Source organism: Entelurus aequoreus, linkage group LG09 (assembly GCF_033978785.1).
Source record: "Entelurus aequoreus isolate RoL-2023_Sb linkage group LG09, RoL_Eaeq_v1.1, whole genome shotgun sequence".
Lineage (NCBI taxonomy): Eukaryota > Metazoa > Chordata > Actinopteri > Syngnathiformes > Syngnathidae > Entelurus > Entelurus aequoreus.
In genome coordinates this window covers 15,451,411-15,476,034 of record NC_084739.1, presented here as the reverse complement: position 1 = coordinate 15,476,034, position 24,624 = coordinate 15,451,411, and the positions used below count along the sequence as shown (strand labels likewise).

The window sequence follows — 24,624 nt, the reverse complement described above, 5'->3', positions numbered from 1 at the left end:
GCCAATTTGCTCAATTTACCTTTAACTCTATGTTATTATTAATAATTAATTATATTTACACTTAATTGAACGGTTTAAAAGAGGAGAAAACACGAAAAAAAATGACAATTAAATTTTGAAACATAGTTTATCTTCAATTTCGACTCTTTAAAATTCAAAATTCAACTGAAAAAAAGAAGACAAAAACTAGCTAATTCGAATCTTTTTGAAAAAATAAAAAAAATAATTTATGGAACATCATTAGTAATTTTTCCTGATTAAGATTAATTTTAGAATTTTGATGACATGTTTTAAATAGGTTAAAATCCAAGCTATATTTCTAACAAAAACATCATTATTTCTTCTAGATTTTCCAGAACAATATTTTTAAAAGAAATTCAAAAGACTTTGAAACAAGATTTAAATTTGATTCTACAGATTTTGTAGATTTGCCAGAATAATTTTTTTGAATTTGAATCATAATAAGTTTGAAGAAATATTTCACAAATATTCTTCGTCAAAAAAACAGAAGCTAAAATGAAGAATTAAATTAAAATTAATGTATTATTCTTTACAATAAAAACAATACATTTACTTGAACATTGATTTAAATTGTCAGGAAAGAAGAGGAAGGAATTTAAAAGGTAAAAAGGTATATGTGTTTAAAAGTCCTAAAATCATTTTTAAGGTTGTATGTTTTCTCTAAAATTGTCTTTCTGAATGTTATAAGAAGCAAAGTAAAAAAATTAATGAATTTATTTAAACAAGTGAAGACCAAGTCTTTAAAATATTTTCTTGGATTTTCAAATTCTATTTCAGTTTTGTCCCTCTTAGAATTAAAAATGTTGAGCAAAGCGAGACCAGCTTGCTAGTAAATAAATAACATTTAAAAAATAGAGGCAGCTCACTGGTAAGTGCTGCTATTTGAGCTATTTTTAGAACAGGCCAGCGGGCTACTCATCTGGTCCTTACGGGCTACCTGGTGCCCGCGGGCACCGCGTTGGTGACCCCTGATATATACTGTACATATATATTGCTCTTTTTCATTGCCTATTTGGTAATATAAAAAATGAGATATATGCCTTACACATGTTGAAAATTGTGCAAACCCCTTTTAAAGGCTGTGGGAGTTACAATTAGTTGTCGTTCAAGTTCAAGACAATATGGCTCTTCTTTTTAAAAATCTGTAGAATGTGTGTCCAATAATAGTATGGCAGTAATCTTCACGTTGGCAGTTTATGGCACCATGATGGCGAGGGTTTGGCAGCTGTGCAAAACTGCCTCCTAATAAATCCATAATGTCATTGGATTTGCTGCATTGACCTCATGCATACTGTCAACATGTTCTCATGATCTAGTAGGACATCGTGCAAAGTTTTGAGCACCGGTATATAGGCGTGCTGAATTTTTTTTTATATCAAAATATATTTTTTTATTAAGATTCTGAATCAATTCATAATTTTCAAGAATCTAAATAAAAAAAATTAAAGCGTTTTTTAGGTCATTTCCGTGCTTGCTCGCTGATTTATTCTTTTTTATTTATTTTTTTTTTTTTACATGTAATCTGTTTTGGAAAGGTTTTATTACATTTTTTATACCAAATAATTACGAAAATCACTTTTGAATGGAATCCTAAATTGTTTGTCACATCTCCACTGACAATCTAACGGAGAGACTATAAGAATACTACATTTTTTTCCCAAGAACATGCTATAAAATGCCATCATTTCAAAAATAACTGCAGAAAACAAATGTGAAATATGTACATTTTCTACAAATATTCACCAACTTTTCGGGACAATATCCGTCTCGAGAACATGCTCTGACAGAGATGAAGAAGACTAGCACCTTTTACACTGCTCACTAAATATATATAGGATGTAATGCTATTTATTTATTATTAATTACGTGTTCTGTATACCAGCCCCTTTCACACAGAAATCCTGTGAATTTGCTGCATCCTGCATTTATTTGGTTGTGCATTTCACACAGAAGGAACACCGCTATTACAAGGACGCTGCAAAATAGCGGGAGCTCCAGCAGTACGCCCTCGCCCTCTTTTCACTTTTTACGCGCAACTGAGCAAAAGCAGAAGTGTGAGCGCTTTTAAGAAGCGAAACCAGGGTGTCCAAACTTTTTTCCAGCGAGGGCCACAAACAGAATATCCATCCATCCATTTTCTACGGCTTGTCCCGTTCGGGGTTGCGGGGGGTGCTGGAGCCTATCTCAGCTGGACAAGTCGCCACCTCATCGCAGGGCCAACACAGATAGACAGACAACATTCACACTCACATTCACACACGAGGGCCGATTTAGCGTTGCCAATCAACCTATCCCCAGGTGCATGTCTTTGGAGGTTGGAGGAAGCCGGAGTACCTGGAGGGAACCCACGCAGTCACGGGGAGAACATGCAAACTCCACACAGAAAGATCCCGAGCCCAGGATCGAACCCAGGGCCTTTGTATTGTGAGGCACACGCACCAACCCCTGTATCACCGTGCTGCCCCACAAGTGCTAGTTTCTCACAATGAATTGGATTGGATTGGACAATAAGAAGGTTCTGTGTGCGATCCCGGGGTTCTGGGTCTTTCTGTGTGGAGTTTGCATGTTCAAACTCCATCCATCCATCCATTTTCTACCGCTTGTCCCTTTAGGGGCGGCGGGGGGTGCTGGAGCCTATCTCAGCTGCATTCGGGCGGAAGGCGGTGTACACCCTGGACAAGTCCCCACCTCATCGCAGGGCCAACACAGATAGACAGACAACATTCTCTTATCATTATAATCAAATGACAACAGTCATTCTCATGAGGTTATTTTCTAATAAAAGAGTTTAGGCCCACTTACAATGACAATAACAACAAATATTGTTTTTCATGAACTGTGTACTTGTATTGTTTGTCTGGGTGGAGGTCCTGCTTTGGAAATAATTTGTACTCCTTTCAGACATTGCATTTAGTTCCCATTAAAACATTCACATGTTTCACAATGAGATGTAAGCAGGGGATCATGTGTACATTCCTGCAACTTCCTGTTTGTAAAAAATATATTTTTATTAGTATTTTTTTAATATACTAACAGCATTTCATGATTAATATTTATAAATTAAGATTCCTAATAAATGACACTAGTATAAGCACACATTTGATTGGTAAATCATAGTGTAACGACCTGGAATGACACTTTATGTGTGGTGTTGGAGTTGTCCGACTTTGTGTGTGGCTGTAAACGCATCACTGGCTAAGTGCCATATGTGCATGTGTTGGCGCAAGTGAGAAAGAGCGAGCGGCTGCTGTTGATATAACAAAGTTGCTTTTGGTTTGGTTTGTACTGCAGAAAATGACCGGTTTTGCTAGATATCATTTTTTTTACTAATGTTTTGGTGATGTGTTTATGGCCGACAATAAAGAGTTTTGCTCAGTAAAGTGATGGATGGAATTCATGTCGTCAAAGCGTCTCGACAGACGTTACAATATTTGAACAATGATGACGAAAACTGGGAGTTTGACACCCCTGCTGTAAGGTTAATGACTTAAAATAAGTAAATAGCTCCTAAAACTAGGGACATTTCTAGAAACACAATTGGAAATCTTGACAAGTGGCAAATAATTTGCAGTGTAGGTTGACAATTCCAACTCTTCCATTCCACGTTGGCGCTGTCACAAGGGCAACGTTGCTGAGTTCTGTGTAAAAGGCAACTTGTTTTCAGGATCTGTGTGAAAAGGGCTATAATTATATAAGTTATACTAATGTTTCGCTGGTGTTTTATTGCTTCTATTGGAGGCTGTAGTTCAGTTTCCCAGTGTAAGGCTGATTATTCCAATACTGTGCTATTTCCCACCTTTTTAGTTCCTTTTTCCAATCTGCTATCACAGAAGGTGCTAAGGGAGGCAGATCTGGAACAGTCGGGACCTGAGTACACTACATGGTAAAGGCTCCGTCTCCTGCAGGGAGGTGTGGGACATCCAGGGAGTCGTTACAATGAGATGGGAAGGAAGAGGTGTGTCATTACTGTGCTAGCTTGTCGCCGGTGGGTGCTCCACTCCTTCCTCCAAACTCTTCTCTCCATCTCGACTCCATTTCCTCCTTTTGTTACCTAGAAACAAGGAGAACATGTTGACATCTATAGAGCCAAAAAAAATCAAAAATCGGATAGAATATTACACATTCTTATCATCAGTGGTCAATGCATATGTCAAATATGAGCTGGTAAATATCACTTCAAAATACACCCAGATAGGACTTTAGATTAAACTCTTTACTGCGCTTTGAGAAAATAAATGACGTATATTTAGTAGTGCTGTGAAATGATTATTCTTTAATCAGATTAATCACACTTTTGAACTTGGATTAATCATGATTAATTACAGGTTATTACTCGCTTGCATAATTTAAAATAGATTAAAAACAATTTGGACACAAATGCAATTTCATTGTCGGGGACATTTTTTGAGTATATTAATTAAATGCACCATTATTATTTGCAGCCCTCAGCCTTTCAGGTAACCGTCCACAGTTACCATGTACAGTCAAACTAAACTAATAAAAAAAATAAATTGACAAATAAAAATTATACAAAAATAAATTAAATTATTTCTGCATATATCCATGATTAAGGCGAGAATTCGGTGTGATTCATCTCACGAGTTAACTCGTTATTTTTGACAGTCCTATAAGTAAAACATTTAAAGTGTTTTTGTATGACACTTTAACAGTAAAATTTAATTTGTGTCAAAATATTGATGTATTTTAGAAATGTATTTAAATTATGCAAGCAAGTAATTTACTGTGATTAATCATGATGAATCACAATTTAGTTTAGTTGAGTCTTTATTTGAAGGGAAAATGCAGTTAGACATTAAGCTCAAAGACATGTTCTGCACCAGATTATAGCTAAATAGCTCATTTCCATCTGCAGTACCTGGTTACCTAAATAAAAAATATACAAAAACATGCAATACAATTAGAGATGTCTGATAATATCGGCCTGCCGATATTATCGGCCGATATATGCGTTAAAATGTAATATCGGAAATTATCGGTATCTTTTTTTTTTATCGGTATCGTTTTTTTAAAATTATTATTATATATTTTTTTATTAAATCAACATAAAAAACACAAGATACACTTACAATTAGTGCACCAACCCAAAAAACCTCCCTCCCCCATTTACACTCATTCACACAAAAGGGTTGTTTCTTTCTGTTATTAATATTCTGGTTCCTACATTATATATCAATATATATCAATACAGTCTGCAAGGGATACAGTCCATAAGCACGCATGATTGTGCGTGCTGCTGGTCCACTAAAAGTACTAACCTTTAACAGTTAATTTTACAAATTTTCATTCATTACTAGTTTCTATGTAACTGTTTTTATATTGTTGTACTTTCTTTTTTATTCAAGAAAATGTTTTTAATTTATTTATCTTATTTTACTAATTTTTTTAAAAAGTACCTTCTTCTTCACCATACCTGGTTGTCCAAATTAGGCATAATAATGTGTTAATTCCACGACTGCATATATCGGTTGATATCGGTATCGGTTGATATCGGTATCGGTAATTAAAGAGTTGGACAATATCGGAATATCGGATATCGGCAAGAAGCCATTATCGGACATCCCTAAATACAATTATACTATAGTATGTAATCAGATTAAGTAAAGGCATAACATGCCAATTGACACACTTATACATTACAACCACACCTCATTTACATCATCATACATAGAAAATATATGCTCGTGTTTACATCTGTCATTTGTAAAAAAACAAATTAAAAAAAACATGATTTTAACAGACACACCTCAGAAATGTTATTAATCTGATTCAAGGCATTAATAATTTGACTGCACTAGTAAGAATAAGATGAAACAAATACAGTGGAGTACCTAAAGCTGAAAACTCCCAAAGTCAGATGATTGTCAGTTTGTCTTTAAATTAGTGCGGTCTTGATTGTTTAGTTGCGATTTATCGCGTTGAAATGACTTGCCTTCGTGATTTTAATCAAAGGGGACCTATGAGGATTTTAATCTACATGTAAAACACTTCCTTGCGGTCTAAAACAGTGGTTCTCAAAAATGTTTCACCAAGTACCACCTCAGAAAAACACTTGGCTCTTCAAGTATTACCATAATGACCAACATTAAAATACAGTAGCATAGTAGGCCTAGGTATTCATTAAAAACAAGGAAGGGGTTTTATTTAACATGTATATTTACTATTTTTTGCCACTGTAACATTCCACACAGTTTGAACAGTAACACTGTTTCAATATAGGAACATAAAACACTGCTTTAATCAAGTGATTCTTTGGGGTACCACTAGTGGTGCTGCACTCTTTGACAACCACTGGTCTCGATATCATGTATTTGATATGCTTTGATGTACATTTTTGCTCCAATGTCACATTCAGATTATGTCAGCAGAATTGTATTCTGAGGCCCCTCACAATTGCACAATGTTTTCACACATTTGTTATTAGGGCCTACGATAGAACTTTTAAATTGACACATTCTAGCAAGCTAGCAGCTAACGTGCCACCTCAGTGCAAAGCCACTTCTAAGTCAGCAATCCTCGCCTCCATGGCGACAAATAAACTGTTTCTTACAGATATAATTAGCTAAACATGCTACACTACACGCCGTAGGAAGACATGCTAACCGCTAAGCTAGAGCTTTTGAATGTAAACAAAGGTGGGCAGATAAATAGAAACATTGACAAGAACGATACCAAGTATAGTATCAGTGTATGGTCGATACTACAGTAGTTACATCGATAATTTGCATTTATTATTAACTTTAAGGACTGTAAGGACAAAAGTCTTTAATTCAGAGTCAGTGGTAGATAAACATTTTGATATTTAGTTGATATTTTTAAAACCCCACCCTGTGTTTTTGTCTGATTTATAAATGTAAACATTGAATCATATTTAAAAAATGTGAAGTATCGGTGACATTTAAAACCAGAAAACAACAACCGATGCTCCAAATAAACGAGTGATGAAGTTGGATTAGCGTCTGAGCGGGTTGCCATGAACCCAACACCTGTTGCTAAGATACCGCACTCACCGAGTGCCACTTCCGACCCGAAAATGTACGCGCCGCACGATGGCTTGTGTGGGAGCGATGACGCGGCTGATGACACACACTCACTCAGTTTACGCAAAAGCTTCTTTCCGATGTTCTCCTCCGAGCTGGAGAGCGAGCGAGAGCTGACGTAAGGAGAGGTGGATGGCTGAGAGTCCGTAGGCACATCTGAGAGGGGGAGAAATAAAGTGGAAAAACAGGTTCAATATTTTAAAGAAACTTTTTAGTGTGAACCATCCGCACTTTAACCTGAATATAAGACGATCCCTCTTTTTCAAATATATTTATGATCATTATATCATATTTCTTAGCTGCTATGGATCACATTTCTCCTCCAAAGAGCAGAATAATTCCTCCTGTTTGCGAACTTGCTAACAACCTTTGTTACACTTTTCCCCCTCACTTTTTGTGAGTGACAGGAAGAAAAGCTCGTTTGGCACATATGAATCGCTCAACCCTGAATATAAGATGACCTGTTGTTGGGTTTTTTTCAGTCTCATATTCAAGTGGGTTAGGGGCTAACCCTAACCCAGGGGTCGGCAACCCAAAATGTTGAAAGAGCCATATTGGAGCAAAAATACAAAAACAAATCTGTCTGGAGCCGCAAAAAATTAAAAGCCATATTACATGTGTCATGAGATATAAATGTAATTAAGAGGACTTAAAGGAAACTAAATTACCTCAAATATACCTACAAATGAGGCATAATGATGCAATATGTACATATCGCTAGCCTAAATAGCATGTTAGCATCGATTAGCTTGCAGTCATGCAGTGACCAAATATGTCTGATTAGCACTCCACACAAGTCAATAACATCAACAAAACTCACCTTTGTGCATTCACGCACAACGTTAAAAGTGTGGTGGACAAAAATGAGACAGAAAAAGTGGCATAAAGCACGTCCTAGAAAGTCGGAGAAAGTTATACATGTAAACCAACTATACGGTGAGTTCAAGGACCGCCAAAATAAGTAGGACAAAAGGGCGCTCGCCAAGTACTCGAATCAGTGAAGCATGTTTAATTTAAACAGTGTGATTTATAACAATTAGGGAGGTTTGTGTCATGTTTGTCCTCCTACAGAAACCATACTAAAACAAAAAAATTGATTTTTTTTTTCCCCTCATCTTTTTCCATTCTTCATACATTTTTGAAAAATCTCCAGAGAGCCACTAGGGCGGCGCTAAAGAGCCGCATGCGGCTCTAGAGCCGCGGGTTGCCGACCCCTGCCCTAACCCCAAACCCTTACCCTATATTGGGGTCGGCAAGCCGTTGTAACGACCTGGTCGCATCGTGGTGCGAGGTGTTCTCCCAAGGATGCAGACGGGCTCGGACACAGCTTGCAGGTAGAAAAATGATTTATTCCGGAACTAACTCAGACAGGAAAAAACAAAAACGACTAGCGTGGGAGCTAGCAAGCAAAATAATATAGCATGAGAGCTAGCAGGAAACAAAGAGGTCGTTAGCTGTTGCGTGAGAACTTCTTCTTGCTGGCTTCCTACTGTAACGACCGGGTCGCATCGTGGAGCGAGGTGTTCTCCCAAGGATGCAGACGGCTTCGGACACAGCTTGCAGGTAGGAAAATGATTTATTCCCACAAATAAATCATATCAGGGAAAAAAACAAAAACGACTAGCATGGGAGCTAGCAAGCAAAAAGAATAGCATAGCCTGAAAGCTAGCAGGAATCAAAAAAAAGGTCGATACTTGTTGCATGTAAGCAAATTAGGAAACCAGGCAGAGTGCTGCCCGGGCGAAGACTAAATAGCCCTCTGATTAGTGCCCGGACAACAGGTGAGCGTCTCGAACACTAACCAGAGGCAGCTGAGCATAATCTGCCGTCATGGCAACAGAAACAAAACAAGGTGCTGAAAACACATGTGACTTGAAAACGTAAAACTATGATCCGGGCAGCGGATCATAACAGCCGTGGTGCTAAAGAGTCGGATGCTGCCCTAGTGGCTCCCTGGAGCTTTTTTTAAAATCAAGAAAATGGAAAAAGATGGGGGTAAAATATATTTAGTTTTAATGTGGTTTCTGCAGGATGACAAACATGACACAAACCTTACTAATTATTAGAAATCCCACTGTTTATATTATACATGCTTCACTGATGAGAGTATTTGGCAAGTGCCATTTTGGCGGTCCTTGAATGCGCCGTAGTTTGTTTACATGTACAACTTTCTCGGACGCTGCCACAGAAAGACGTATTTTATTCCAGTCCTTTGTCTAATTTTGTCCACTAAATGTTTTATGCTGTGCGTGAATGCACAAAGGTGAGCTTTGTTAATGTTATTGACTTGTCGGAGTGCTAATCGGGTGTATTTGGTCACTGCATGACTGCAAGCGAATCGATGCTAACATGCTATTTAGGCTAGCTGTATGTACATATTGCATCATTAAGCCTCGTTTTTAGGTATGTTTGAGCTCATTTAATTATGTCCTCTGTGTATTTAATTTATTTTTGCATGCCTCATGACACATTATCTGTATGTAATATTGGCTGCATTTCTGATAGTTGTTTGTGTGCCATGTTGTTCCAGACCACAGCAACCGTTACTCATCTTGCAAAGATTGTAATAAATCCATTAGAAGAAGACAGCCTACTGTTTCCTTTAACTTGGACACACACATCTATACCTTTGGCCATTCTAAGCCAGTCATTTCCAGGAGTAATCTCATATTTTACTAATGTTGTAAAAAATGTGTAGAATAAAAATTAAAATACAACATTTCTGTTAATGAAGATTTGCGCCAGCCTTCATTATAACACTTATATAAGGCTTTAAAGGCCTACTGAAACCCACTACTACCGACCACGCAGTCTGATAGTTTATATATCAATGATGAAATCTTAACATTGCAACACATGCCAATACGGCCGGGTTAACTTATAAAGTGACATTTTAAATCTCCCGGGAAATACCTGGCTGAAACGTCGCGGTATGATGACGTATGCGCGTGACGTAGTCAGTTTAACGGAAGTTATGGTACCCCGTAGAATCCTATACAAAAAGCTCTGTTTTCATTTCATAATTCCACAGTATTCTGGACATCTTTTGCAATTTGTTTAATGAACAATGAAGGCTGCAAAGAAGAAAGTTGTAGGTGGGATCAGTGTATTAGCAGCGGACTACAGCAACACAAACAGGAGGACTTTGTTGGAGAGCAGACGCGCTAGCCGCCGACCTCACCTTGACTTCCTACATCTCCGGGCCGCCGACCGCATCTATGATCGTCGCTCCGTCGATCGCTGGAACGCAGGTGAGCACGGGTGTTGATGAGCAGATGAAGGCTGGCTGGCGTAGGTGGAGAGCTAATGTTTTTAGCATAGCTCTGTACGGTCCGGTTGCTAAGTTAGCTTCAATGGCGTCGTTAGCACAGCATTGTTAACCTTCGCCAGGCTGGAAAGCATTAACCGTGTATTTACATGTCCACGGTTTAATAGTATTGTTGATTTTCTGTCTATCCTTCCAGTCAGGGGTTTATTTTTTTTGTTTCTATACGCAGTTAAAGCACGATGCTATCACGTTAGCTCGTAGCTAAAGCGTTTCGCCGATGTATTGTCGTGGAGATAAAATGGACTGAATGTCCATTTCGCGTTCTCGACTCTCATTTTCAAGAGGATATAGTATCCGAGGTGGTTTAAAATACAAATCCGTGATCCACAATAGAAAAAGGAGAAAGTGTGGAATCCAATGAGCCAGCTTGTACCTAAATTACGGTCGGAGCGAAAAAATATATGTATTTCACTGCATTCTAGTCCGTCACTCTAACGTTCCTCGTCCACGAATCTTTCATCCTCGCTCAAATTAATGGGGTAATGGTCCGAATAGCTCTAGCTGCGTTGAAAACAATAGGAAAATATGAGGGAGTGAACAACTGACAACGTCACGCTACTTCCGGTAGGGGCAAGGTTTTTTTTTTAATCAGAGACCAAAAGTTGCGAACTTTATCGACGTTGTTCTCTACTAAATCCTTTCAGCAAAAATATGGCAATATCGCAAAATGATCAAGTATGACACATAGAATGGATCTGCTATCCCCGTTTGAATAAAAAAATTTCATTTCAGTAGGCCTTTAAATTTTTTGCGGCTCCAGACAGATTTTTTTTGTATTTTTGGTCCAATATGGCTCTTTCAACATTTGGGTTACCAACCCCTGACCTATATATATTAAATTTAACAATTCATTATTAGTTGTATGATGTTATCTGCTTAAAAAAAAAGAACCCCCCTTAATACAGAAATGACACTGTGCTTGATCAGGTAATATTAATTTGTTCACATTTTGTCTGTTAAAGTGTAATATGGTGCATTAAGATTCAGTGTGTCAGTGAAGTGAACAAGTCTGACCATTTTCTCCATAATTCTCTGGTCGATCTTCTTGGATGTAGGGAATGTCATCCATGCGAAGGAACACTGTGTCGTTGGGACTCCTCTGGCCGTCCGATTTGCTTCCTGTGGGAAGAATAGGACTATTTACCAGGTAAATGATGGTACGGAGGGCATGTGTGCAATTAAACTCCCAGATGAGTGAGATCAGTGCCTGGTATTGACAAGCAGGAGAACCATCTGTCTGCGGATGTTTCTTACTCACACACAGCAAGGGGACGTGTTTCCACGCAGCACAGGACAGATGGCTTGTGGGAAATCCTTTAAGCCTCACAAAGCACAGCAGATTGCTCAATACCTTGTTTTGTTTGCATGATGAGTCAGAATGGGGATTTTTGACTTTACCTTGCCTATACTGCAGGTACTGTGAGTGATAATTAAAGAGGGATTTGTGATGCCTTACTACAGAAGTAATATACACCCTCTAGCCACAATGTTATGTAGACATGCACAAGCTGGATCAAACATTCCATCATCATAACAATAATAGCTCAGTTTTTAGTGACATGCAAAGCTTGGCATTCGACCACTAAAAGTAGGGTTTTCTCTTCAGGAATGAAAGTTAATTTAATACTAGGAATTCAAAGATAGCAATAATAACTGTGTTTTTGCTTTAAAAAAATCACTTTGAATAAATATATCCTACATAATGGTGTATTAACCAAAAAATAATGTTGGTATTGAGTGGTAATTTAGGTCAGCTGTTGGGATAAACCTTACATTGGGTGATTGCCTAAGAAATGTATTAAATACAATTTGTATATAATTTTTTTTTTAATATCATTTGTATAAATGTATTTATATGTAGTAGTAGTCATTTTATTTCAGACCCAGGGGGATCCATATCACAGAAGAAAAAACATACAATGATAAAACCCAAATAAAAGATATACAAGCAGAAATAAAATACATTAAAACTGGTATAAACAAATAATATTAATATATTATATATTTTTATTTTTAGGATTGCAAATACTTTTTTTTTCAAGTAATTGCACTGCATTTATTTAATAAAATAATGTAAGAACATTATTTCTATCAAAGTATTCCATGGCGACAATTTTCTTTACTTTCAAAAATTGTTTGGCAGTTATATTTTATTTTATCATGATCTTATTTGTTTAATAAACTGTTTTATTTGATTAACTTTGCTGTTAGTTTAACACAAATAAATAATGCCTACAAATTATTTTTACATAGTGTTTAAATATTATTTTAAATAATTTTAAATAATGTATGTATTGCTTTCATTCATTTAATAAAATACAATCAAAAATAAACTGTTGTGTTAGTTCAACAAATATTTATTGCATATAAATGTAATATTGATGTTAATTAATGTATACTATTTTAATTCAAAAACATTTAAAAAATAATACACTGTCAATTGTATTGATTCAACTAAAATAAATAATGCCTACAAATATGTATTACATATTGATGCAATGTAATAAACAAATATTTTTTACCAATGTTTATTGTTTTAACTAATTCATTTAATAAAATCTAATTAATAAATAAATAATACGGGATGCATAATATCTATTACATATTCATTTAATATTATTTAAAATATTTTTATAAATTTGTTTTAATTAGTTTAATTAATTCAATAAAACACAATTTCTTTAAAATACACTGTTTATTATGTTAATCAAACTCAAATAAATACTGCCCACAATATATTTCTAACATATTAATATTATGTTATTTAGAAAACGTTTTCTTATTGATCATTCTTTTAATTCATTGAATTATTTATATCTAATTAATAAATAAATAATACGGGATGCATAATATTTATTACATATTCATTTAATATTATTTAAAATATTTTTATAAATGTGTTTCAATTAGTTTAATTAATTCAATAAAACACAATTTCTTTAAAATACACTGTTTATTGCGTTAATCAAACTCAAATAAATACTGCCCACAATATATTTCTAACATATTAATATTATGTTATTTAGAAAACTTTTTCTTATTGATCATTCTTTTAATTCATTGAATTATTTATATAAAATGATAAAAAGTACACAGTAATTTATTAATATTTATTGTTTTAATTCATTCATTAAGTAAAATTTAATTACAAAAATACACTTAATTGTGTTAATAAATGCTACCTACAAACTGATTATAACATATTAATTTAATGTTATTCAAAATATTTTTTTTATTAATATATTATATTGTTCTATTGAATTTATTTCATTCAATAAAATGCAATTTATTTCAAATACACTGGTAATTGATTTAATGCTATATTCATAACTTATTAATTTTAAAATATTTTTTATTCATGTATATTATTTAATTCAATAACATACTATTTAAAATGCACTGTTGTGTTGATTTAACTAAAACAAATGCCAACAAAGTCATAATGATTTAATATTATTCAAAATTATTTATATTAATGTATTTGGTTTTAAATTATTTAATTGGTTCAATAAAATTAAAAAAAAATACAGTTTTGCCGATAATTTTAAGCATAAATGATCAGGTCAATTAACAGCAACTTACGAACAATCCGATTTCTTTCATTACGATGTGAGGTGTGTCTCAGGCCCGCGTGGGGATGGAGCTGTGCAAGGCGTGCCAGCCCCAGGCGGGTGTGTGGGTTGGTGAGGGAGAGGGCGATGCTGTGTGAGCGGGCCTCAGGGATGGGCGGCCTCCCTTTCGCGTCTCCATCCACTGGGTCCGGTGTCTGAGGGGAGCTGTCCATTCTCGTGGCTGCCAGGGCGTTCTGGTAGTGGGGTCTCAATATCTGAGGGAAGGGGGACCGCTTCAGTACTCCATATTGCAAAGGTCCAATGCTTCCTGTATGTCACCTTGATAACCTGCAGGTCTGTAAGCTGTCGGACCGAGTAGTCGGGTAGGTAGAACCCTCCTGTTGAAAGCTGACCCACGCTGCCGCCGCTCAACAGCGACTCTGATTGGTTCAGACCACTGCTGCGAGAAAAATACCTCTGACCTGCAAAAAAAAAAAAGTCCTCTAAGTCATGCAAAACTCCAACATATAATATGTAAGCTCCACAAGTACTTTTTATCTGACTTTTCACCAGAGTGTGATGACAGCCATAGAACAGGAAATGGAACTTTTTGTGTTGCAGGTACCCGTATCCCTACACTGGCAGCAGCAAAATGTGCGAATAAAGCCTCCCCATTCATGTCTTTGTACACAATTCATCAAAGGGTGAGTCATTATTTTTATACGGTGGCTAACTTATTTTTACAATTGTATCACAAAACACACAAAAACCGCAGCGCATGAACGTATTCTCTCTCTCCACTCCTTTTAGATAGTCTTGCGACATCCAGGAACAGGTACACAAGCATGTCCTGATCCGATTTTAGTCAAGTCATTTACAAAAAGTAAAACATGGTAGGTTATAGGCTACTAGGAGCTTGCAGCTACACAACAGCTAAGCGACAATGGCACACAAGCTAGATGAAAACACATGTGTCAATATAAACTAGTGTCGAATAATTATAGTTGCATATTACTTACAGATACAAAGTCTCCAAGGAAGAAGCGTATTAGAAAGTATCCGGTAACAAACGTGTCCGCATCATTCAACATTTTTTCAATTGTATCACAAAAAACAGCGCATGAACGTATGCTCTCTCTCCACTCCTTTAGATAGTCATGCGACATACAGGGGCGGCTGCGCAACAAGTGTGTCCTGATCCGATTTTAGTCAAGTCATTTACATAAAGTAAAACATGGTAGGTTATAGGCTACTAGGAGCTAGCTGCTACACAACAGCTAAGCGAACAATGGCACACAAGCTAGATGAAAACACATGTGTCAATATAAACTAGTGTCGAATAATTATAGTTGCATATTACTTACAGATACAAAGTCTCCAAGGAAGAAGCGTATTAGAAAGTATCCGGTAACAAACGTGTCCGCATCATTCAACATTTTTACAATTGTATCACAAAAAACAGCGCATGAACGTATGCTCTCTCTCCACTCCTTTAGATAGTCATGCGACATACAGGGGCGGGTGCACAACAAGCGTGTCCTGATCCGATTTTAGTCAAGTCATTTACATAAAGTAAAACATGGTAGGTTATAGGCTACTAGGAGCTAGCTGCTACACAACAGCTAAGCGAACAATGGCACACAAGCTAGATGAAAACACATGTGTCAATATAAACTAGTGTCGAATAATTACAGTTGCATATTACCTACAGATACAAAGTCTCCAAAGTATCCGGTAACAAACGTGTCCGCATCATTCAACATACTGCGTCATGAGTTTAACTTAATGAAACATTGTGGCCACTATCTTTTGCAAAAAATCCAATTACGAGTCCACTTCAACCTAAGACAACATAAGTCCATTCCCGGCAGTTAATAATAAATAGTTTTTGTGGTGTTGTTTTTTTATACCTACCATTGCTCTCGGAGTAATTTCCCTTGACCGAGACTTTTCTAACATTCCACACTGCAAAATAATATGTAGGATTTGTGCCGATATCGTGTCAGAGCAATATCGGTATCAGCCAATACTACTTAATTTGTGTCTTCATTACATAAGCTTTTTTTGACACTAATTTTGTAATACAATACACCATATATTTGATTGGTAATTATGCAAAAGTTAGCTTATTTTTACACTTGCATGATAGTTAGGAATGGTCAAATGCTACTTGAAGCTTTGCCTCTACAATTAAAACATTTTTTTTACGACGGCAACAGTTTGACTCTGGAACAGATTCATTCCATGACTACTTGTTTAAAAATGGTATCAAATTCCACACAAATCTGAGGTTGACGTCACAACTTGTGATGCAACTTTACTTTTCATAGTAGAGATGCTCAAAGTAAAACTTTACTGGGTCGATTGAGTTCTCCTGTTCCCAATCTGCATTACTTGATTGATTGACAGTCCTACTTTTAGGAGTAAGTGAAATTAAATTGAGTTTCTGGTATTACAGTACTTTAAGCCTACCACTGAAAAGCAAAATATGAGCACACCATTGAAGACGGAGAACTTTTCTGCGTGCTCAGCACTCACATGCAGCTTAATCCCAGCCAGGTTGAGTTCCTCCACTGGGAAATTCTCTATCAATCTCCTCTTTTTAATTACTTTCTTCCCACAGCTCCTGTGTGCTCTGCCTTGCTGGGATTAAGACGTGCAGCACAGTGCTGGCCAATTAGTCCCCCTTCATTATCATTTGCTCAACATGGCCATTAGCTTGCAGTGTGCATGTATTGACATTTGCCACGGGTGTACTTACCGACTGGCAGGGGTGGGATGAGTGCTGGCATGCCGTAGTAGGAAAATGCTCCATTTTCAAAGCGGAGGGCCTCCTTTCCGATTTCTACCTCCACTCGTCCCTGCAACACCAGCACGCATGTTCACTAACAATGTCACCAGCCCATCGACTCATCATTGAATTGAGCAGCCAGGGAATGTTCAGGCTGCATTGTACATACAGGGTGAGTAGTGTTTATTGGATTTAGTAGGGTTTTGTGGAAATACATTTTTTTCAAATAGCTTCCCAAAATATCATAAATGACGAAAAAATTACTGTAAAACATATTTTGTATAAGTCAGTCTTTTAAATCTATTTCTGCCAGAAATATACACATAAATTAGTCACATATTTTTGAGCCTTTAAAGGGCGGTATATTGACATAACTTCAAATTTTTCATTTTCATTTTATTTAAAAAAATATTTGATAATTCTTTCCATTAAAATACATAGGATGTAGTATTTTCTTATTATTGTCATTAAGCCTTGGAATCGGTCAATGATTGGCAGCCATGTTGATTTTAATTGTATTTTCAATAGTCAGATTTTTAAAAAAACAACTAATTTGTACTCAAAATCCTGAAGATCAATGACCGCTTCGCAAAAACATAAATTGTGTGTGTGTGTGTATACGTGTGTGTGTATATGTGTGTATATATGTATGTGTATGTATATACAGTATATATGTATGTGTGTATATGTATGTATGTGTGTGTAAGTATATATATATATATATATACACACACACAGTATGTGTAATTATATATATATTATACACATATATACAATACACATATATATAATGTATATATTTATATATGTGTGTGTATGTATATATATATGTGTGTATATATATATACACATACATTATATGTGTATTATATATATATATATATATATATATATATATATATATATATATATATATATATATATATATTAGGGCTGCAACTAACGATTAATTTGATAATCGATTAATCTGTCGATTATTACTTCGATTAATCGATTAATAATCGGCTAAAAGAGACAAACTACATTTCTATCCTTTCCAGTATTTTATTGAAAAAAAACAGCATACTGGCACCGTACTTATTTTGATTATTGTTTCTCAGCCGTTTGTACATGTTGCAGTTTATAAATAAAGGTTTATTTAAATAAAAAAAAAGCCTCTGCGCATAGCATAGATCCAACGAATCGATGACTAAATTAATCGCCAACTATTTTTTATAATCGATTAGTTGTTGCAGCCCTTATATATATATATATATATATATATATATATATATATATATATATATATATATATATATATATATATATATATATATATATATATATATATATATATATATATATATATATATATATATATATATATATATATATATATATATATATATATCCATGGATGGATGGATATATATATGTATATGTGTGTGTGTATAATATATGTACATGTGTGTATATATGTTTGTGTATGTATATATATATATATATATATATATATATATATATATATATATATATATATATATATATATATATATATATATACACGTATACTATAGATATACATATACTATATATATATTTTTTTATATATACAGTCACCCCTCGCCACATCATGCTTCAAATATTGGGGCTTCGTTACATTGCAGATTTTTATCGATTCATATATTTTTTTATTTGAATCATACGCTACAATTTTTTGTAGTATTAGTATTTTCATGGCTAAATACATTAAAAATATGAATACTACAATAGTATTGGCCACTGGATGAGACCAAACCAGTCACAGCGTGAATACTTTGTGGAAATTCATTTTTGGAACCAATTAACATTAAATGTTAGACCTCCACCCCAGATCCCACCTCACTCCTACCCACTTCTCCAAAGTGGGCTGGCTCAGGGTGGAGGACAGAGTTAAACAACTTGCACTGAGCCTAGTCTATAAAATCCGCTACACCTCCCTGATACCGAAGTACATGTCAAACTACTTCCTTAACGTAAATGACCGCCATAACCACAACACCAGGGGGAGCTCCACTAACCACGTTAAACCCAGATTCCGAACTAACAAAGGTCTTAACTCATTCTCTTTCTATGCCACATCAATGTGGAATGCGCTCCCAACAGGTATAAAAGAAAGGGCATCTCTATCCTCCTTCAAAACCGCAATAAAAGTTCACCTCCAGGCAGCTACAACCCTAAACTAACACCCTCCCCGGATTGCTAATAATCAAATGTAAACAATCAAATGCAGATACTTTTTCTTTTTCTTATGCCTTCTGATCTCTCTCTCTCTCTCTCTCTCTCTCTCTCTCTCTCTCTCTCTCTCTCTCTCTCTCTCTCTCTCTCTCTCTCTCTCTATGTCCACTACTTGCTGTCCATATCCTACCCCCCGCCCCCCCCCCCCTCCACACCCCTGATTGTAAATAATGTAAATAATTAAATGTGACTATCTTGTGTGATGACTGTATTATGATGATAGTATATATGATAGTATATATCTGTATCATGAATCAATTTAAGTGGACCCCGACTTAAACAAGTTGAAAAACTTATCCGGGTGTTACCATTTAGTGGTCAATTGTACGGAATATGTACTTTACTGTGCAACCTACTAATAAAAGTCTCAATCAATCAATCAATGTATAACGAATTATATATTTTTAATGTTTTAACCCTTAAAGGCCAAGCCAGTAAGGTACACATAACTGCACTTCAAAACAAAACAAAACGCTATAATCCAACATGCACAGCAACACGCTCATCAAAAAACCTGGTAATGTTGGTCAATTTTCCTGCATGCTTTCAATGGGAAAAGGTGGACACATGCAAAACAATAAACATTGAAAGCCACTAGTCCAATCTAAAAATTTAATATGAATGATTCCATTAGTTTACGTCAAGATCAAAAATAACATTTAGGCTAATCTAATGAACACACTTAACAATTCTTCACATTGTTAAAAAAAATGAATATCCTCAAGCAAATTCAGCTTATACTTAACAAATACATCCACAATGGCTTTTTAAGGATGTTCTCCTAAATTCAGCACGGCGTCGGTTTACCTGCAGGATGAGGACGAAGTAGTCGACAGGTTTGTTCCTCTGGAAGAGGTAGTGTTGCGCTGCGTGTTTGTTCTTGGGGTTGAACTTGAGTTCTTGCACCACACTGGGATGCTTGATGAGGCGGAGCAGGATCTTCTCAGACAGGTGACACCGCCTGAACGGCTCCACCTCTGACAGTTAGAAAGGGGGGCAGAGAAATACAATGTAAAAGACGCAATTTACGCTGGCACAGTGTGGAGTTCAACCTAAATATCAAGGGTGTCCTGATTTAAAATTGATAAACACAATAAAACAATATTGGCTTGCATATAAAATCTCAGACGCCAGCTTAGATACAAGCAAGCAGTTCACTTCTACAAAGCTGGACAGCCAGTGAACATCTAAATGTCCTCCAATAAACACCCAACGTTAGTCTTTTCTTCTATTTTAGTCAAGTTTAGCAGCAGGGCCGGCCCGTGGCATAGGCCGTATAGGCAAATGCTTAGGGCGCCGTCCATCAGGGGGCGCCACGCCAGTGCCACAAATGTTGGAGAAAAAAAAAAAAAAAAAAAGTTGGTATTATTATTTCTAAATACAAAAAATAATCCCACGTTAATTAAAATGCAAAGTAAAGCATATTTAATAGAAAAATTATTTGTTACAACATTACGCCCCCTCCCCCCGCACGGTGCGCCCCCTCCCTTCCCATATCATGACTCTTTTTGGACGTCACCACATCAAAAAACTACACAAGATGTCAAAACGGCCAAAACTGTCAGGTGCCCAGGGAAGAAAAAATAGAAAAGAAGAGGAGGAGAAACGAGAAAAAGACAGAGGTAGCAGGTAGGTAACGTTAGCCTACATTAAATTATTTGTCTGTTACAGAATGTGATAGTAACCTGGCTTTAAGCTAATGCATCATGATTCGGCAATTGCTAGTCAATAAATAGCTAGTTCTGTTTTAACGTCGGGTTAATATTGTGGAGGGGGCTAAATTGTTATGGAAAATAATAATGTAACGTTAGGTAATTACAGTACTCCCTGGTGTACAGTAATTTGTAAGTCATTCTAGTTAATGCAATATTAAAAAGCACAAATAGAGAACTCTGTAGGATCCCCTTTTTTGTAATATAGTTGTTAAAGTCATACTGGTTTGATATCTTGTTTTGTGCAGTGCCTTATTTATATTGTATTTTTAATTTATTTTATGCAACTTGTTGACATGTTTTATTTTGTGTTTATGTATGTAAAAAATATTGTATTTCATATATTAATTTTTTTTTTTTGTATTCATTTATTTATTCTTTTAAAAAAAAATCTTGTTAACTATTCTGATTGTTAATTTGCTTTCTTTAAGTAAAAAAAAAAGGTCAAAGACAAAGCTATTCGGTTTCTTGTGAGTATATACAAGAAACCGATGGCGCCGATGTGGGGGGGCGCCACCTAAAATCTTGCCTAGGGCGCCAGATTGGTTTGGGCCAGGCCTGTTTAGCAGCTACACAATAGCACACAAGCTAGACATACTTAATACAAATAAACTATGTTGCCGTCTAAAACAGCACATTTGTCAATATAAACAAATATAAAATACTAATAGTTGCACATTACTTTCATATACAAAGTCTCAAAGGCAGAAGCGTATTAGAAAGTCAGTGTTTCCCATAAACTGCCAAGATACCTGTGGCGGTGGGGGCGTGGCTATGGGCGTGGTCACCATGACATCATCGAGTAATTTGCATAATTTACTACAATAATATGATTTTCTCTAAAAAGGCTCAAAAAATTTATACTTACTAATAACAGTTTTGTTTTAAACGTCCATCCAACCATCCATTTTACAATATAATTACAACACTTTATGTACATATTTATATACAGATTTGAACAATAAGTTATTCACTGAAATATATTTATTAATTGTGGTTCTTACAAAAAATATATCTTATAAAATATAAAAGCTAAAATGTCTCTTAAAGCTCTGCCCCTTTAATAATTTAAATAATTTAACTTTAGCCTACTACTACAACCATATTATTTACCAGCAACATAAAGTGAAACAGAGGCAGAGGTGTCCTGCCACAGTCAGTAACAAATAAACAGAAAACAGTAGTGGTCAAATACAAATAAGGCAACAAGAGAAGTATCCTACACTTCTCTTTTGTAAAGTAAATCTGAACAGCCTATATGGGCATCTACATCAACTATATGATTTGCCTGAGAAGCTGGAGAGGACAACAAAAAAAAAAAACTTTTTTTTTTTTAAAATTTGTGGCGGACGTAATTCTTTCGTGGCGGGCCGCCACAAATAAATGAATGTGTGGGAAACACTGAAAGTGTCCAGTAACAAATGTGTCCGCATAATTCAACTTACTGGGTCATGAGCCTAACTTAATAAATTATTGTTTATTTTTAAATTTAGTTTGTCAGTCTTTTGATGAAAATCTATTTTAGTTTTAGTCAAATCATAGTCATCTAAATTTATTTTGTTTTAGTCAACATTTCACAACATTTTAGTTAACTAAAATCACACAATCATTTAGTCAACAAAACTATAAAAGTATCTGATTGGCTCTCCTTTGTAACTCACTTCCTGTATGTTGTTTAAGAGCTGTGATTGGACAGCCCATCTACAAGATGAAAATAAATATGATTGGATTTCGTTTCGGTCAATATTTCCGTCTCGTTTTTATTCGTTGACTAAAATGTCAGTTAATGTCGTCATCGTCCTAGTCAACGTGCATTTGTTTTCATTAGTTAGCTTCTTATTTCAGTCATGGGAAAATAGGTTGACGACGATAACTAAGACGGAAATTGTTAGTCAACGACATTAACACTTGTGCTCCTGAGTGACCGCTCGAACTGAAAGAAGTCGGAGTTGCGTTTGACGTCGGGTTTTTTTGTCACATCAATAAGTAGAATAAGTTTGATACTAGCGCCAAATAAGGTAAATATTCTTCTTTTCCTGTGTACTATTTTGCTCATTGACCAGAGTTGTGCATTTGCTGACTATTAATTTTATCTGCAGGTCAAAAGTAGTGACTTTTTTAATCCAGCAGATGGCGCCTTTATGAAACACCCAACATCGTATCGTCAGTGTAGCGTCAATACAGCCGGTGAGTGTGCCACACCCTCACTGAAGGGTCATTTACCCATCACTATGTTTCCTGTACCTTTTTTAATAAAGCTTTTAAAGGACACTGGAACACATTTATTCACATTTTTATTTTATGCAGGTAAATGAGGTTGAAAATATTTTTTCCAAACTCAACCTCGGAGGTCAAACATATTCTGTTCCACACTAAACTTGCATTTTGTCATTAGTAAGTGTGAAAATGTTTTAGTGATAAATACTAGAGATGTCCGATAATATCGGCCTAATAAATGCTTTAAAATGTATTATCGGAAATTATCGGTATCGTTATTTTTATTATCGGTATCGTGTTTTTTTTTTGTTTTTTTGTTGTTGTTTTTTTATTAAATCAACATAAAAAACACAAGATACACTTACAATTAGTACACCAACCCAAAAAACATCTCTCCTCCATTTACACTCATTCATTCACACAAAAGGGTTGTTTCTTTCTGTTATTAATATTGTGGTTCCTACATTATATATCAATATATATCAATACAGTCTGCAAGGGATACAGTCCGTAAGCACGCATGATTGTGTGTGCTGCTGGTCCACTAATAGTACTAACCTTTAACAGTTAATTTTACTCATTTTCATTAATTACTAGTTTCTATGTAACCGTTTTTATATGGTTTTACTTTCTTTTTTATTCAAGAAAATGTTTTAAATTGTTTTATCTTATTTTATTTTATAATTTAAAAAAAAAAGGACCTTATCTTCACCCTACCTGGTTCTCCAAATTAGGCATAATAATGTGTTAATTCCACGACTGTATATATCGGTATCGGTTGATATCGGTAATTAAGAGTTGGACAATATTGGAATATCGGATATTGGCAAAAAGCCATTATCGGACATCCCTAATAAATACCAAAAGCATTGAATTGCAACTTGAGCGCTGTTTGATTTTAGAGGCTCGTCGCGGTTTACCTGACACATGAAACGTGACGAATTGAGGCCGGTGCACGGTCCACGTTAGTAGAGTGTTAAATATCATAAATTCTCTTTTGTGGCAATTCCAACTTTGATCACAGCGTCAATTGCTACGTAGAGTGCAGCTTTCCGTCATTTTCAACAGACTGCATTGCAAAATGATTGATTCCACCCCAGGAATGGGGCCACATGAGTCCCTTCCCCACTGTACCTGTGGCCAGGAAGCGAAGCGTCGCCAGCAGCAGCTGGGGCGAGATCTTCACATTCAGCTCGTTTTCTGCCACTTTGAAGATGGAAAAGTCCTGTTTCCTCTCGTGGTGAGACACTCGCCTTTTGGTCCGATTGTCGGCTGGGCAACACAGAAAAAAGAGGTAAAGATCTACTAATAGTATAAGTACGTTTTTTTTACAGACAAAGGTCCCACACACTTACAGTAGGAAGGGGATTCATATGGCATCCATGCATTACGGTTTACCCGACACATGAAACGTGACGAATTGGAGAATATGCTATCCACTTTAGCCACTAGATGACAGTACAGTGTTTTGTGGCAATTCCGACTTTGACCACAGCGCCAGTTGCTATGTAGCAGGGGTCACCAACGCGGTGCCCGCGGGCACCAGGTAGCCCGTAAGGACCAGATGAGTAGCCCGCTGGCCTGTTCTAAAAATAGCTCAAATAGCAGCACTTACCAGTGAGCTGCCTCTATTTTTTAAATTGTATTTATTTACTAGCAAGTTGGTCTCGCTTTGCCTGACATTTTTAAT

At 35.8% G+C, this 24,624-nt stretch overlaps 1 protein-coding gene across 1 annotated transcript in view; it reads right to left on the bottom strand.

Annotated features, from left to right (window-relative positions):
- Nucleotides 1-312: 312 nt before the first annotated feature.
- LOC133657173 (metal transporter CNNM1) overlaps nucleotides 313-24,624 on the bottom strand; it is a 45,490-nt gene continuing 21,178 nt past the window's right edge. Inside the window, exons 3-10 of the mRNA XM_062058169.1 lie at nucleotides 24,069-24,206; nucleotides 19,813-19,982; nucleotides 16,720-16,819; nucleotides 14,298-14,440; nucleotides 13,990-14,233; nucleotides 11,422-11,526; nucleotides 7,134-7,235; nucleotides 313-4,072 (exon numbers count right to left, since the gene is read on the bottom strand). Coding sequence (XP_061914153.1) covers nucleotides 3,993-4,072; nucleotides 7,134-7,235; nucleotides 11,422-11,526; nucleotides 13,990-14,233; nucleotides 14,298-14,440; nucleotides 16,720-16,819; nucleotides 19,813-19,982; nucleotides 24,069-24,206 — 1,082 coding nt within the window. The 3' untranslated portion in view covers nucleotides 313-3,992. The remainder of the gene's footprint in view (nucleotides 4,073-7,133; nucleotides 7,236-11,421; nucleotides 11,527-13,989; nucleotides 14,234-14,297; nucleotides 14,441-16,719; nucleotides 16,820-19,812; nucleotides 19,983-24,068; nucleotides 24,207-24,624) is intronic.